The sequence below is a fragment of the Lemur catta genome, chromosome 21 (assembly GCF_020740605.2).
Source record: "Lemur catta isolate mLemCat1 chromosome 21, mLemCat1.pri, whole genome shotgun sequence".
Taxonomy (NCBI): Eukaryota; Metazoa; Chordata; class Mammalia; order Primates; family Lemuridae; genus Lemur; species Lemur catta.
In genome coordinates this window covers 12999077-13016058 of record NC_059148.1, presented here as the reverse complement: position 1 = coordinate 13016058, position 16982 = coordinate 12999077, and the positions used below count along the sequence as shown (strand labels likewise).

At 53.9% G+C, this 16982-nt stretch overlaps 1 protein-coding gene across 1 annotated transcript; it reads right to left on the bottom strand.

Moving 5' to 3' along the window:
* Positions 1-7452: 7452 nt before the first annotated feature.
* ASPHD2 (aspartate beta-hydroxylase domain containing 2) lies at positions 7453-15562 on the bottom strand. The gene is made up of 3 exons (XM_045534355.1): positions 14384-15562; positions 8495-8608; positions 7453-7957 (listed from the first exon to the last, which is right to left on the bottom strand). The coding sequence occupies exons 1-3, from the start codon at positions 15189-15191 to the stop codon at positions 7848-7850; spliced, it is 1032 nt and encodes a 343-aa protein (XP_045390311.1). The 5' UTR covers positions 15192-15562; the 3' UTR covers positions 7453-7847.
* Positions 15563-16982: the final 1420 nt, after the last annotated feature.

The window sequence follows — 16982 nt, the reverse complement described above, 5'->3', positions numbered from 1 at the left end:
GGGGGCCTGGGGCCCGAGAATGCAGTGACAGCAGAGCCATGCTGTGCTGCTTTGCTTAGAAGTGGGCTGTGCAGCTGCTTCCTATTGAATGAGTGTGTGTCCCCAAATAGGAGTTTATGAGATGTTTTTGGGTAAAAGCAGAACTGTGCTTTTCAGAGGTGGCTGTGTGAAAGGGAGCGGCATTCATCCGTGCGTTTCCGGATGGGTGTGGGCCTTCAAACCTCAGTTCTATTACATGGTAGCCAGACGTTTTATAATATGCCACGTATCACGGGATGAAAATATTTATCAAGATCTGAAATGAATGTTTACTGGAAGTACCTGAGATTCCACTGAAAATTGAGATGTTAATAATTTCTTGTCAGTGATGCTTACGGCATGGTGTCTATTTCTTGAAACAAGTTTCCAAGGACTAAAAATAAAATAGCCAAAAATGGTTTTGAGTTTTGAGTAATTAAAATAGTAACATTTCTAGTGGCAAAGTTAAGGGTTAAGATACTTTATTTATATGTATATGTATGTATGTGTATGTGTGTGTGTATATTTTATATACATATATATATATTTTTACACGGACACCTCTGTCTTTCCTTCTCTGGATTCAGTGTAGCCGGATGAGGGACCGTGTGCTTCAAGATGGTCTGCCTGGGCGGGTGAGGGGTGCAGCCTCCTGCTCCCGTGAGCACCAGCTTCAGTGTGGCTGGGCCAGCATACCAGGCCTGTGTCACCCTGGGGTCCCTCCTGCCACTGGCTGGCTGGCCAAAGCTGGAGGAGGAGCCTACCTCCCGCTAGGATGACTATATTATCCTACTCCTCTGCTAAATTCTCCAAGAAAACATTCATTATAGATTCTGTACTGCGGGTGCTGCTGCAGCTCCAAGAAGCCAGCAGCTGCAGCTGTCACCTCCAAAGCTTGGTGACTGTGGCCCAGAGGCTGCCGGAGAGGAGCTCAGCACCCTGTCTTACTGCTCCAGTATTTCAGGGGCTCGGGGAGCTCTCAGGACATGGCTCATGCCTCAGCCCCAGGCCCATACCCTCAAAATTAGCTTCTACACACGAGTCACCCCTGGAGCCCAGGCCAAGGTGGCCAGGGCAGTATCCTCCTGCTGCAGTGAGTACCGCGCCCTCCCGTGGCCGTGTTTCCCCAGGGAAGGCAGCATTTGCAGGCCCTAGGTCCACAGTTGACACCCAGAGTGCCGCTGTCGATGATCCAGGACCACAGACCCTACTGACTTGTCACAGCAGAAAGCACAGCAGAGAGAGGAAGTGAAAGGCTCGGTTTTGGGTCAGTCCCTGCCAGCCATCTGCCACCTGTGAACTGTGAAGGATAAAGTTCCCACGAGTGATTAATAGTGGCAGTCAGGTTCCCACTGGGGAAGGACCTCTGTTCCTCGGGGCCTAACCCAACTGCCTCCTCCCCTGGAGGGAAGCAGCTGGGCATGTGGCTCTTGTCACCTCCACGGGGACAGCTGCAGACGGTGGTAGCAAGCGGAGACTGGGCCCTTTCTGGTGTCTCCCATGCATGTTCAGCCCCTCCGTGGTCCTTCCCAGCGGAGCCGAGATGCTCTTCCCATCCCCTCCAGTTGCCGCATTCCCGGCCCCCAGCCTGCCCCGAGCAGCTGGGTAGCAGCACACCCTCCTCCGCGTGAGCCTCCTGGCAGCGGGCCACGGGCCCTGCGCTGTGGCCTGCATGGTGGCCCCCAAAGACAGCAGGTCCCAATCCCTGGAACCTGTGAATGTTACCTTATGTGATAAAGTTTGCACAGATGCGACTGAGTGAAGGCTCATGAGATGGGGAGACTGTCCTGGACTATCCAGGGGGCCCCGAGTGCCGTCACGAGTGTGTTTGCATGCGAGGGGCAGACAGGGGTCAGCACACGCAGGAGAAGGCCGTGTGAGGATGGAGGCAAAGGTCAGAGTGATATGGCCATGAGCCAACTAATGCCAGCAAAGGCAAGGAGCAGATTCCGCCCTGGAGCTCCCAGAGGGAGTCTGACGCCCCAGTGTGACATCGAAAGGTCTGGTAAGACTGGTTTTGGGCTTCTGGCCTCCAGAACCGTGAGGCAATGAATTTCAGTTGTCTTAAGCCACCAGGTTTGTGGTAGTTTCTTACAGCAGCCAAAGGAAACTAATACACCCACCTGCAAACTTGACGTTGTCCTTGCGATTCCAGGCTCCCTCTCTTTCAACAGCGCAGCGCCACAGAGCACGGCCTGACCACAGAGGGCGTTGCGGGGTCGCCAAGGCATGGGGGAAAGGGGAGTGACTCGATCTGGTTCTCATTAGAACAGTTTCTAGCTCCTGCGTGGGTGACAGCGGGGTGGAGTGGAAACCATTAGAAGGCCATGGTTGTCCAGGCGGGAGGTGGCCGGACAATGGGCATAGTTAAAGAATGTGTCCTTAGAAGACTGGAAGTGACTGCGCTTGGGGGCGGAGGGACCTGTGCCTGCTTTTGGACACACACTGCCTTCAGATGGAGAAGACAGCCAAGGAGAGCCCTCAGGGAGCTCACGGAGGGAGTGAACAGGAAACAGGCGGGGACGCTAAAGCTGTGTGCGATGCTAGCGCGCATTCACCGCCCTCCCGACACACACGCAGACACCTGTCCCCACCTCTGAAACTGCTGCTTCTCCTGGGAAAAGGGCAGCAGGAGGGGGAAGCCACCTGTCCCCTGCTTTGCTTCTGGATTCTGGCTGCCACTGGGCCCCTGTCTGAGGATACTGGGGAGAGCAGGGTGCGAGACCCACACTCAGCGTCCTAGCTTGCGAATAGAGCACCCTGGATCTTCTTGCAACGTACTCGTTGAGTTTGGGAAGCTTAAGGTGAAGGTTCTAAGGGCTTCAAGGTGAAAAAAGGACACGTGTCGTCCTCTGCTGCTTCAGGATTTCAATGTCCACACCTGAAATCAGCTGTACTTCTGAGAGTAAAACCCAGAGCGACTCTGAACACTGTCAAGAGCTAAGAGGCTGTTTTATGACTGCTCGTGCATGCTCGGGTCCGAGCCGAGTGGCAGCCCTTCTCAACCGTCTCCTGCCTTCCTGTCCGCTGGGCCAAGCGCCCCAAGGAAAGGGCTTGGTGCCCTGGCTGCGGGACCCAGCAAGGCCCTATGGCCAGAGGGAGGGTGAGACAAGCCGTCTCGTGTGTGTGCTGCTGCAAAGGCACCGTGGACGTCCTTCCTCCCCACTCAGGCCGAGCCGATTGCCGTGGCAGCGGCAGGAGGACGTGGGCTTTGGTGTCTGAGCCGGGTTCAAGTCACAGCTCTGCAATTTAACTGCTGTGGCAATTGCCAGTCGCTTTATTTCTTTGAATATGAGTGTCCTCTTTGAGATGGAGAGGAGAAGGGGATGGATGTAAGGGCCTGCCCTCTTGTGGGCCCTCAGAAAATGGAGCTCCGTGTTGTGTGTCCTGAGGCCACCAGCCTCCCAAAGGGGTCCCTGCACACCAGGGAGAGCGAGGCCTGTCCTTGTGTCCAGACCTCAGAAGATGCACTGAGCTGCGAGCCTGGGTGCATGGCTTCCAATTCCAGCTGGCCCTCCGACTGGCCACATGACCTTGTTCATGTCACCTGGCTGCCCGGAGCCTCGGTTTTCTCCCGTGTTCAATGTGTGTGACCATCCCTGCCCCAGTGTGGCCGCCAAGTATCGAATAGGATAATGCGTGGGAAGGAACCTCATGGGGGGCCCGGCGTCTGTGCGCTCACAGCAGCGAGGACCTCACCTTGAACTCGGGGTGGCCAGTGCACGGGAGGAGCGGAGACACGGGGGACAGCGGGTAACCAGCACTTAGAACCAGCGCGCGCCTGGGAAGGAGGCGGAAAGCGAACCAGTCCCTGTGTGTGCTGCCTCCTGCCTCCTAATGCTACAATCTGCTTGAGTATTTTCACTGCCATCTGTCAGCAGTTCTAAAATATGTGGCCTTATTCTGTCCTGTTCCCTGTGTTTACATCTGGTTAGCAAGATGCAGCCGGGGAGGGGAGCGTTAGGGAAGGTGGCTGGTGGCAGGCAGGACGGTCCTCACATCAGCCTTTTGTCCTGAGCCCACTCGTGTTTACATTTTAAAAGTGTGTATGGGGCACCTCCTGTCCACCCAGAAGTTGACATAATACCATCTTATTGAAGCCTTAGTTGGCGTTCACAGAGATTAGGACTTTTTGGTGGCAAGGGATAGCAACCACGACTGGAACTTGGCTTAAGAATACAAAGGGCGTTTACTGGCGCCTCTAACGGAACAGTGCCGAGGCGGAGCTGTACTCAGGACGCGTGACCGCCGCACGGTGGCGCCTCTGTGGGTTTCACTCTCGGGTTTTCTTAACACTAGACCCCCCACCCCACCCCACCCCACCCCGTGAGAAGTGGCCTCTCTTTCTCAATGGTCCCAGCAAAAGAACTTGGATCACGTGCCCAGCCCTGACCCGATCTGAGCGGCCAGGAGTTTGGGAAGCTCTGATTGGGCAGGTCTGGATCACGTGCCCAGCCCTGACCCGATCTGAGCGGCCAGGAGTTTGGGAAGCTCTGATTGGGCAGGTCTGGATCACGTGCCCAGCCCTGACCCGATCTGAGCGGCCAGGAGTTTGGGAAGCTCTGATTGGGCAGGTCTGGATCACGTGCCCAGCCCAGGAGCTGGGGCTGGGTCCGGTCCTGGACAGCAGGGACTGAGCATGGGGGACGCTGTGGTCTTGCAAGAGGCTCCTCATGGCACTGTTGGCAAGAGAGGGTTAGACACTGGCCGTCCCCTAGAGACCAAGGTCAGGTGGCCCGCCTGGCGTTACACAGGGGCACAGCCCAGACTCTACCCCCAGCTGGCTGGTTGCAAAGCCTTACCCTTCTTGCCACTCAGAGCAGTGACCCTCGGCCCCAGGTACACATAGAATCACGACGGGAAACGAATTTTAAAAAATACCCGTGCCTGGGCCCCACTCCCAGAACAACGAAATGAGATGCTTTGGGGGTGAGGTGTGGGCATCAGGGTTCCCCAGGTGACCGTATTGTGTGGCCAAAGTAAAGAACCAGCGGCTTAGGATGAGTCTTCCTCTCTCCTGCCGTATGCTGTGGGACACTCAGTCTTACAAGTTTGGTCACTGTCACCAGAGACATAACCCAGACAATGTAGGTAACTCGGGGGGATGATGAGCGGGTGCCTGGGAGGAAGGGCTTGGCGTCGGGAGACCCGGGCTGTGACCTTGTGCGAGTCGGGTGCCAGGTCTGGCCTTGCCCGCGGGGCACGGAGGGAGCTGGCAGCGAACGCAGGCTGCCTCGGGGTGGAGGCAGGATTCCCGCTGGCAGCTGGGCGGGCGGCTCCCCTTTCTCACCTTGAGCATCCCGAGCTGTAACGTGCAAATTAATTTAGCAATTGCCTAGTTGGCAACACACGCTTCAGCAGGGTGAGAAACATCGTGGTCCCAGGCGCGTGGCGCTCTTCCCTTCCGCGCGCTACAGCTGCCCAGCCGGCCTGGCTTGCTGCACAGACACCTGCGGCTCCTGGCCACGAGAGTCCCCTCTCCCTCTTCTGAGAGAGGGAAGAAAGTAAAAACATAGCTATTGGAGGGATAGTCTTCTTCCTCCATGATTAGACAGAGGCAACTGGAAGTAGCCACGGGCTCCCCTGGCCACGTCTTTTCCTTGCACCGTCCTTCCTCTCCACCTGCCTCTACTCTGCCGTGGCAGAAAGGGAACCAGCGTTGTCATCTGCCAGGTAATGTCTCTACAGAGGGGCAGACTGAGCGAGAGGCCAGGGGACTTGCCAAGGTCACAAGGGAGCAGACTCGGAGCTGAGTCCCAAATGCTCAGTTTTCCTGACGCCAAAGTCCTTGTTCTCTGCCCAGACCAGCATCTATAGTTCCTTAACATTCCACAGATCGGCTCCCCTCTCCCCCACCCCACGCCCATGATTCTAGAAATACACGTTGCCTCGATCACTATCCGTGATCAGTTTGGGTCCTGCCTGTCTCTGTGACAACACTGCTCAAAACAAGAGCCTCAGAGTCACACACGTGTCCCAATCAGGGCACGTCTTCTTTGTAACAGACGACGTTACTACTTCCCTCTGGTTTTCAGCAAGATCCTTTATTTATCTTCTGATCCCCAACCACGTCACATGAACACAGGTAGCCAGGTACCTGCGTGGGCTGTTGATTTTGTAAACGTAGAGCAGTCAGGATGTATAGAAATCATGCACCTCAGTGATTCTTTAACAAGATAATTAATTAGTAAAAAGACTTCAGCTGTATTTGAAATTCCTGCCTTTTCCTGCATTCTCATCACTGATTAAGTATCTGTGCAGACATTTTGCTAGAATGTAGACATGTTCCCTTTGCACACTTGCTAGTTACTACCTAGTGCATTTCAGACTGTGTTTACGTCAGACAGTTGTACCTTATCGAAGCTGCTTGTTCCCATTCTGATATAAATAGGACCTGTACCTGTGACCAGGTATACTGCAGACCACTCCCTGGATTTGTAAATCTGACACTGCCCACGATACACCATTCCAAACGAGGCATCTCTAGGCCGGCTGGCCGGCTACACTTTCACGAATCAGTTAACAGAGGCGGTTTCTAGTCTGAGCGCCTGACACTGGCTTCCTGGCCTTTTCCTTTGGGACGAGGTCTGCATGTTCTTCACGGGAGACCAGAAAGCCAGCACAGCGACCATGGGTCCTTTGGGTTTGCAGGTCTTCCCTGTGTCCTCACTAACGCACACTGGCTTGGGTCACTGTCACTCCACGCACACCTTTGTGCAATGACAAAGACACAGGGCTGACTCTTCCACTATCTCTGTGTCTAGTGTTTGAACATTTATGTACAAATAAATGGAAAAAAAAAACAAAACACGTAGGCAACAGAACTCCAAAGCAAAACAGACACTTTGGTCAGATCTTTGATTCCAGTTTTGCCAAAGAAAGCTTTTCCCAGAATGTCACTGGATGAGGGAGGTCTTATCCTACCACGGCTCTTATCAGCCAACCCAGTGGTCTTAATGTTCATCACCATGGACTCAAAACAACTAAATCTGGGAATCTTCCAGGCCTGGTTTGGCAGTAGGGCTTCTGTAGGCAGTGAGGTAAGTGGATTACACATTTCGTGGCTGCTCTGTGCGAGCTGCAGCTTGGCTCTTGGGGACACCTGCTTCGGCTTTGTCGGAAAGCCGGGTTGAAAGGACAGCCTCCAGTCCCACGGGCCAAATGCCGTTACCATCGGGGACCTGCTGGGGGTTGGGGTGAGGGGAGCGATGGTGACAGTTTCCCTGGGCCCGGACGCTGTGCACCACCCTGACCGTGTCTGGCAGCCCCTCCACCTGCTACTGAAGCCCCCGGGTGGGGGGACTGCAGACCCTCCCCCTGCCCTGCTGCAGGGTCCCCTGGGTGCCAACATCAGAGGCCAAGTTCCTGCAGCTCTCTGGTTTGCAGTTTTTAGGTTTTTCTTCTTTCACGATGACCACAAGAAGTTCTACGTTATTACATTCAGACAAATAACCATTTGGTTACTGTATTTCAGAGCACTCGAAGAGACAAGTAGCAACGAAACACAGACTCACAAGGGCACTGAGTCTCTGGTCACAGAGTCAAAGGAATGCGCTATTAGGCCAGAAAAGAATCTCAGAAGCAAATGATTGGAAGGAAAGAAAAAAAAAAAAAAACCTAAGGAAATACAAGCTGAGAAGTTTCCATTTACAATAACCAAAGGAAAGAGGGACGCAACAGGATATAAAAGTCCCAGATAAGACCCTTCCATCGAGGCAGGTTTCTGAGCGTGGAATCGCGACACACGACACGGGCAGAGGCTGGACGGTGCCACGGTCTGCCCAGGCTCGCCGCGGCCCCTCTCACCGACTCCAGCACGGGAGACACCCTCATCGTCCCGGGGCAAAGATGAAATCAAGGGCCTGCCGTTCGGCCGCTGCGACGTTCGGATGCCACAAATCCACCATGAAAACCACCCGTGGGCCGTCCTCTGCTGAGCCTGGGGGCAGGGAGGGGGCGACAGGAGGGGGTCAGACCACCCTAGAGCCAGGACCCAGGCAGAGCTTTGGGGCGGGGGCCCATCCTGTCCCTCAGCCCGGATCAGGAGACCTCTTCCTCTCCGGTCAGGAATGTAACGTGGCTTCGTGAGGCTCCGAGCGGGGTGGATGGAAGGAGGCGGAGGGAAGAACGACCAGGCAGGGCACAGGGGAGTTTTCAGGGCAATGAAGCTATTCCGTGTGACAGTGTCATGGTGGATACACGTCCTCATACATTTGTCAAAACCCACAGAATGTCTAACACCAAGCATGAACCCCAATGTACACTACAGACGTCAATAATAGTGTGTCAATACCGGCTCGTCAATTGCAACCAAGGAGGGCAAACTGTGTGTGTGGGGGGAGTGGGGCTGATGTGAAGGGGCCTACTTGGTAATTTCTGCTCAATTTTTCCAAAAACCTAGATTTGCTCTAAAAAATAAAGTCTATTAATTTTTTTCTTTTATAAAAAAAAGGAAGCGGGGAAGGCAGCCACTCACCTTCATGGAACGCGGTGTGCAGGAAAGAGTCATCGAAGAGGAGGCAGCGTCCTTCTGCCCAGCACTGGGGCTCTCCCCCGACCACCAGCTCACAGCCATTTGGGGTTTTCAGACCTCAAGGGAAAAACAGAAGAAAGAGGGTGAAGGCTGGCGGACGCCGGGCGGGCCAGGAGGCCGGGGCCATCTGCTTTGGAGACAGCCTCCTGCCTCGCCCCTCCGGAGCCCATGCCGTGGTCTGAATGTCCGCGTCCCCAGAACATTCACACGTTGAAGCCTGAACCCCAAGATGATGGTGTCGGGGCTGGGGCCTTCGGGGGGCGATCAGGTCGTGAAGGTGGAGCACCCATGAGCGGGAGTCGGTGCCCCCGTGAGAGGCCCAAGGGCACTTGTTCACTTCCTTCCAGCGTGTGAGGACACAGCGGGAAGGCGCCGTCCCTGCCCCTTGGGTCCTCACCAGACACCGACAGTGCTGGCGCCTTGATCTTGGACTCCCTGTGCTCTTGGCAAAAACTCATTCCTTCATTGGCTTCGTCTATTCTGGGTCATGGACTCCTCTGATTAGAGCCACAGACGGAGGCTCGCACTACCCTTTTGAGACTCCAGAAGCCAAACCATGGGACCCCCGGAAGTGGAGGGAGGTCGGGTTTAGAGCCCAGCCTTGCCCCATAAGTGTGTTCACCATAGTCCCACCTCTAGGGCCATTTTGGTTGCAAGTAAAGATGGAAGGGCTCACACAGTGTTCTCGTCTTTTAAAGGTTCTAACCTTTAAATCCATCTTAAGGCTGGAGGATGGCATGTTCTGAGTTCATCAGTCTGAGTTTCCCTGGCCTCATTCTGGGAAACTGGAGGACAACCCTAGGACCTGGAAGAGGAAACAGACTGGCACCTTTTTAGGAGACAAACGCTTGAAATGCAAGTGGCGAGGCCCAGGCTAGGGTGCCATAACCCAGGAGGGGTCCAGTTGGACCACTGCCATGGGTGCCCCTTCACGTCCCCACTTCCAACCCAAGAGTCTGCAGAAACACTTGGCCCCTGTCACTGCCTCGATGTCCATAAATGAAGACACCATCACAGCTGTCTAATGATTGCAGAAGGGGTGGGGTCAGCCCGACAGCTCTCAGGAAGGACAACCCAGGAGGAAGCAGAGCCCTGGAAGAGGGGTTGGGATGGTGGGGGTCTGTGACTCACTGTGACAACAATGACCCTGGGCAAGTTGGCATTCTCCCTGTGATTTAATGTCCTTTATGACAAAATGAAATGATTTTCTCTCTAGCAGCCAGAGTATTTTAATGCATTCTTTGAACCAGAAATAATGGTTCCAGGAAGCATGTACAGAGTAATAATTCAAATAAAGAGGTCACATGGAGGAGAAGGAAGGACAAAGGACTTGGGGACAGACATCTGGCTCTATCCGTTATGTGCTGTGTGACTTTGGGCAATGCACTCAACCTCTCTGAGCCATACCCTTCTCATCTGTAAAGAGGGGACATTAGCACACTTAACCTTCTAGGGCTGCTATGCAACTTTTATCCTTGTTACCAATAACTGAAGACTTACTGTGTACAGGTTTATGCTAAATAAATACTTTATATATATATCACTTCACCCATTTTCTTTCTTTCTTTCTTTTTTTTTTTTTTGAGACAGAGTCTTGCTCTGTTGCCCAGGCTAGAGTACTGTGGCATCATCATAGCTCACTGCAACCTCAAACTCCTGGGCTCAAGCGATCCTCCTGCCTCAGCCTTCTGAGCAGCTGGGACTACGGGTGCAAGCCACGACACCCGGTTATTTTTTTCTATTTTTAGTAGAGATGGGGTCTCCTTCTTACTCAGGCTGGTCTTAAACTCCTGAGCTCAAGTGATCCTCCTGACTCAGCCTCCCAGAGTGCTAGGATTACAGGCATGAGCCACTGCACTGGGCCACTTTACCCATTTTCATACGTCACTTCACCCATTTTCCAGATGGAACAACTGAGAAGTTTAGTGATCTGCTGAAAAGTTACTATGTAGTGCTTGCTAAGCTGAGTCTGGCTGGCTCCAAAGAACAGGCTCTTATAAAACTGGGCACTATGATATAAATTCTAGTTACACTATTAGCAGTGGTGCTCAAGTGATTGCTGATTGTCTTGTAGTTGGTATGTTTCAGTTCTCAGCAGTGCATTTCATTAGGTAAGCCGACACTGTTGATTTCCCTGCTCTGGGTAGTAACAGCTGGGGGTTATAAAGCGCTCAGTGTGCACTCCCTGGCCCAGGGAGAGGGCCACACAGGCCACGTTTTCCTTTTGTGTGTGACTCAGGTGAAGGCCTTTAGGAATAGTAGCTCTCTGCAGGGACAGCCACCCCAGGGGTTTCAGAGAGAAGCTCCCCTTTCTCTCCATAGATGATTCATCGCCACGTGCCACGGTGCAATGGAAAAAGGGCCTGGCTTGCTGGCTTGACACCCCCTGCTGCCTGCCCTCCCCCTCCGCCTCCCCCTGCTCCAGCCTTCCAACGGCCCATGCCTGCCTACTGCCCACAAACCAGCTCAGCTGGCAGAAATGATCAGTACGTCCCCAAACAGAGCATTCCAGTGGCTCTAGGGGATAGAAGCAGGCCCTCCACATGGCCTAGGACAGTCCCCCATGTGTCCCAGGCTCCTCTGTGGCTCAGGGCTTGCTGTTGTGTCCCCACCAACCCCCGAAGGAAGCAGGAAGGAGGGTGGAGGAAGAGCTCTGCCCACCAGCGGCCCCCACTTCAGGAGGCTGGTGACCAACACTCAGGGTGGCCGAGGCAAACACGAGTTGATCCACCAGCACGACCCAGCTAGACTGCCTAGAAATCTGACAACATATGCACAGAAGAAAAACAAGGAGTCCAGTCGTGCTTATTTGGCTAGAATTTGCTGAACACAACTCATGCATTTTCATGCGGTATCTGCCTCCCCGGCAACATCTGCCTGGTGAGTTGCAGAGGTGGTTTTCTGCAAGTTTGTGGCGGTGCCTCTGGACCATCCGGCCCCACGCACGGAGCTGGGGAACGGGCTGGCCCGGAGCGGCCCTGGGGCTGCACGGGACGTTGGGACTAGGTGACGCCACTTCTGCAGGTAGCTCACGGCAGGGCTCGGCAAACGTGTCCCAGACAAATGGGCTGGGGAAATGAAGAGCAGTGGCTGGGCTTTCAGAGGGCCGCAGGGACAGTTCCATCAGCCACAGCTCAGACAGAAGGCAGAGGAAGAGGAGAAAGGGCTGGCGTTTCAAGAGCACAGTTCCGTATGTGCGTGTGTTTATATAAAGCCCAAGTCTTAGAAGCCTGAACGACACACAGTTTCGAACTGCAGGTGCCTCCACCTTCAGGCCAGGTGTGGCCTAACACACCTTTGTTTGCTTGCTGGGTGGATATTAATGTGCGTATGACGGTGTGAAGAAGGAAATGGTGAGAAAACCCAGCCGGGGAGCTCGCCTTGGCCGTGGAGAACCAGCCACGCCGCAGTGGGACGTTTTCCAAGGTTTCCTGCCGTCCCTGGGAACATGGAGGACCCGCTTTTTCTGGCAAGTACCTGGCTGGGCCGAGAAGGGCATGGCGGGCCCCAGTGAGGTTTCACACATGCACACGTGCACGTGGACATCGTACACACACACACAACACGCACTAACCCACAGGAAGCAAAGCCTAGCCCAGTCCTTCCTCCTCGACACTCCTGCCCCGAATTCCACCACGCTGATCCTCGAACGCCCTTCCCTGTCATTCTGAAGCTTTTAAAAAACTTATAAAGGAAAACCTTTAAAAAGGAAAGCTTCCCTCCTCATTGCACACAGCCTGGATTCGCACGCCTGGCTCGACGCCCCCCATGGTTCGCTCCCACCTGACCCGTCCGACCTCAGCCCACACCGCTGGTCTCCCCAGCAAGCCTAGACACGGCTCCCCCAGGCCCCCGGGGGAAGACTCCTCTCCCCTGCTCCACCCGGGCGGCACCCATGGATCCTGCAGGGTCAGGCGCATGTCCCCAGAGCACCCCAACTGCAGCCCTTGCTCCTGGTCTCAGAGTGCGCCCCGGTGCCTCGCACAGCGGTTTTATTGATCCCGGGCATCACTTGGATTATCACCCACCACTTATATTAACTGACCGCCCTCTACCTGCCAAGCACTTTACAAGTGATAGTTCTACCCAAAGCACCCCAGAGGTAGGCATCGTTACCTCTATTCTGGGGGGCAGAAAATGGAGGTTCCCAGAGCTTCAGGGCCCTGCTCAAGGGCACTTGGTAAATGGGGCGAAGCCAGGACCCGAGTCCAGCTCTGTTTGTTTCCAAAACCTGTTCATTTTCCACTGTTTCCTGAGGGCAGAGACCACGTCTCGTGGACCGTTTTTCACACTGTCCGGTGATCACAGGGTTTGATCACCATAGCTACCAGCTACCATTTATCAAGTGCTGTCACGTGCCAGGCACTGTGCCAAGTGGCCATATAGGATGCTACTTATTTAGTCCTCTTGATAATCCTGGGGAGTAAGTACCATCTCCCCATTTTACAGATGACGAACTGAGGCACGGCAGGACTCAGTTACCTGCCCAGAGTCTCACTGCTGACCACAAATTCAGGCTCCCCTCCACCCCCTAGAACCTCCACCCTGTCCTGCCTTTCTCTTGACATCCCTACCACGTCAGCTGCTCTAATCTAGTTATTTCTTCTTCTTTTGTAAGCAGGGAAGGCCTCTGTCCAAACTGCGTCTTACTCAGATCCCCACACAGAGACGGGGAGCAGCAGAGCTAATGTGGGTGAAGAGGGGGCGGAGGGGCCGGGGCTCCCGGCTCAGGCTCCTCCCCCGGCGGCCCGAGGCTCCTCTGCAGCACACGGTTATGAAATCCCCGCTCCAACCTATATGCCAGGCTCCTATTTCTGCTCTTCCTTCTGCAGCTGAGGCGGCGACGCACACTTCCTACAGCTGGACGTTGCTAAGGCCATCTCAGCACACTCTCGTGTGGGATGCTAACCAGTGATGCCACCGTCCCGGTAGCCAACCTTTCATTACCACTCGCCAGGAATGGGCATTCTGGGGCACGAATATCCCCATTTACCCAGTTGTTTCTAAGCCAGCATTGATTCAGTCCTCGCCCTGTATCAGGCTCTGTGGGAATAAATACTTTGCAACATGCGTTTGCCTGATCAGATGCTCAAAATAACTCTGTAGGGGGTGATCTTTGACCTCTGTTTCCTAGATGAGGAAACTGAGGCTCAGAGAGGTGAAATGACTTGCCCAGAGGAACGCAGCTAGCTGGCACAGGCTGCCCACAATGGCAGTTTAACTCTGGACCCAGTTTGCAAAACCACTGCCGTACACACAAGACACATCTTACCAATCATCTTAGAATCTGAATTAAATAAACTTAACACCAAGTATCATTTCGTCCCTGATCGTTGTGCAGACACTGAGCATCTCTCACAGCCTCCTGGACGTCATTAAGAGCCTCTGCAAGCATCTTAACAGTCTTAGAGAGCTGCACTGTGCAAAACAGTAGCCACAAGCCACACGTGGCGACTGAAATTTAAACTAAAAACTTAGTCCCTCAGTTGCAGAAGCCACACGTCAAGCACTTAACAGGCCCACGTGGCTGGTGGCTACTGTCTTGGACAATGACGATGGAGAACATTTCCATCATTGCGGAAAGTTCTTTTTAAACAGAGCTGCTGTTAGAAATTAGGTTTATACTGATCGTAAGATTCTCTTTGACTCAATCTCTGCTGTCAAAATAGTTTACATGCAATGCACCAATTTTTGATAAAAGTGCAGTGAACAATGTCAAAAGGCACACGATTCTGGCTACTTGAGCTTCCGCGATGTCTCCATTCCCACAAGTCAGAGGGAAGGTACTCAGACACGTGCGTGCCAGGAGACCCCTGTCCCCGCGCGACATACCTAAATGGCACCGGATGCGGATATTGGTGGGTCCATAGTGCTCCGTTATCACAGTCCCGGGGCTCAGCACGGAGATGCACGCATTCCCAAAAACATTGTTCCCAATACAGGTCCGAAGACTTCCGAGCAAGCGGTACGTCCGTGGGCACTTCCTGCAGTTCCTGGGGACGCACACCCCCTGATTGACCAAGTAATAGGTGAACCACTCCCCGCTGGGGGTGCTGTTCATTTTCCAGCCCTGCGGGAGGCTGCAGTTTGAGAAGGCTTTGTAGAGGGTCTCGAACTCGCACAGGATGGTCTGGAAGTTCCGTTCCAGCAGTTCCACGTCGTGTTTCTGCGCGTCCCGGGAGAAGTACGGCGTGGTGGGGAGGTCGGGCAGGAAGAAGACCTCGGGCTTCTGGATGGAGGGCCGGCTGTTGAGGTACCGGCCCTGCTCGCGGATGCCCTTGTGGATGCGGCCCATGCCGGACCAGGAGTAGCGCTTGGCGTACTCCTGCAGGTTGTGGTAGAGCTTCTGGTTGAGGCCCTCGTTGTGGGCGCAGCGCACGCACTCGGGCGACTGGCAGTACACGTAGCCGTTCTGCAGCCCGTTGGCATCCGCGGCCTGCATGAGGGAGTTGACGGACACGTAGGGCCGGGGCTGCTCCCTGCCCACGTGGTAGCAGTACCACACAAACAGGACCAGCAGGCAGGCCACCGAGACCACCGCGGTGGTGTCGCAGTCCCGCACAGACTGGATGCCGGTGGCGATGCAGTCCCGCAGGCCATCGAGCGACCAGCTCCAGGCCACCAGCCACTCGAGCGACATCTTGGGGGCAGGTGTTACTGGGGCTGTGAGGCAAGGTCAGACAATCAGTCCTCGGGGGTCCTGAGGGCGCCCACCGTGCAGGTCAGCGCCGGGGGCAAGGAACCGCGGCGGCAGGGGGAGGCATGGCTGCCACCGGTCCTCGGAGCCTGCCGAGGGCGGCATTGAGAAGAGACGGGGCCGGCCGCGGCCACCACTCCACTCCCAGCCAAAGTCACTGCGGTCGGGGGAAAAGGAGCTGGTGTTTGTCACATTAGCAAGTGGCGTTGGTCCCTGTGAAAGGAGTTTTGGGGAAGTCCAAACCTGGGGTGAAAAACAAAACGGCATAAATTTTATACCTGGAAAAGTCCTCAGCTGAAATGCAAAGTCTCAGATCATTTTGGGGAAGGTCCTTCTTGGCAGGGGACACACTTTGTAATCTTGTGTACTCTCTCCCCATTCTGCCACTACCTCCATCTCCCAAAAGGCCAGTAGTGTTTAATCTGCATCAAGCACCCTGTCCAGCGGTCACATCTACTTTGTGCCATCTGTAGGAGGTGCTATTAACCTTTTACAGATGAGGAAACTGAGGCTCAGAGGAAATCACATAACTCACCAGTCTACACGCCAAAGCAGGGACACAACCCTCCCACCCCCCGACTTCAAAGCCTATGTCTGTCCACTTTGCTGTACTGTTTCATCGCAGGTATTTAATACATGTTTCCTTTAATCTTTGTACCTTTTATTAAAAAGAAATCCGGATTCAAAACCATCTTAAAAATGGCAAGGGGACTTTAAAAACTGCAATGTTCTCCATTCTACTTTCTCTTTTCAAGCACATCATCCTTCTTACTTAATCTCTCTTGACCTTTGGACTGGGGGTGGGCTGATACCAAGTTGGAAAAGGAAGTGGGCACTCTGAGGTTGCATCGGGGGCAGACGCAGGCATTTTCTGTCTGCCTGCTTGGAGAGTACCCACTGGCCTCACCCAGGGGGTTACAAAAGTAAAATGATGGGGACAGAGTGAAAATAAAAGTCCTCCCAGGATGCTAACTCAGTCTCCCACAACCGACAGCATCCCTAAAACGGCCAGAATGCTTTGCCACTTACCTGGCCAAGGGTTAGAGCCAGTGTCTAGCACCTTGCTTATCCTCATGACTTTAAAGTAGGCCCAGCGCTCAACTGTCATGCTGCCCAAGTCTATAAAATCCTGGCTGTGTTTCCCAGGGTTCTCTGAAACCTTTTGTCCATCCTACTTTTTCTAATCCGATGAGAACAGCCAGGTCTCTGCTCTGCAGGTCTAACACAGTCCCTCAACCGGGGGGCACAATTCAGAACACTCAGTTTGCATTCTTATCCTCTCTTCTCACCAGGCAACTAAAAAAGTGAAAATCCTTGCTACACAGCAGACAGGAGCCCAGACTGGAGAGGGGCTGACCTGAGTATTAATCCCAACCTTGGGCAGATCCTTTCCCCTAAGTGTCAGTTTCTTCGTCCATTAAATGGGGTTAATGTTCATCTCACTGGATGAAGATGAATGATGAGGGATGGATGTAAAGCACTTACGATTAGGTCACAGTGAGCACTCAATACATGCAGGTGACTGCCGGGGCATGTGACATCCATACCAATTAGCCAGCAAACCAAAGGCAGAGCGTGGGAACAAAGGTATCTCAAGACCTGAAATCCAAATAGCTAAAGGTAAATCCTGGACACTCTTGTTGCCTCCATATCACGAATGATTTTTCTCCTCCTCAGATTTGCTAAGTCAAAAATGAAAGGGAAACCTTAGGTGCTCATTAACTGCCTACTTGC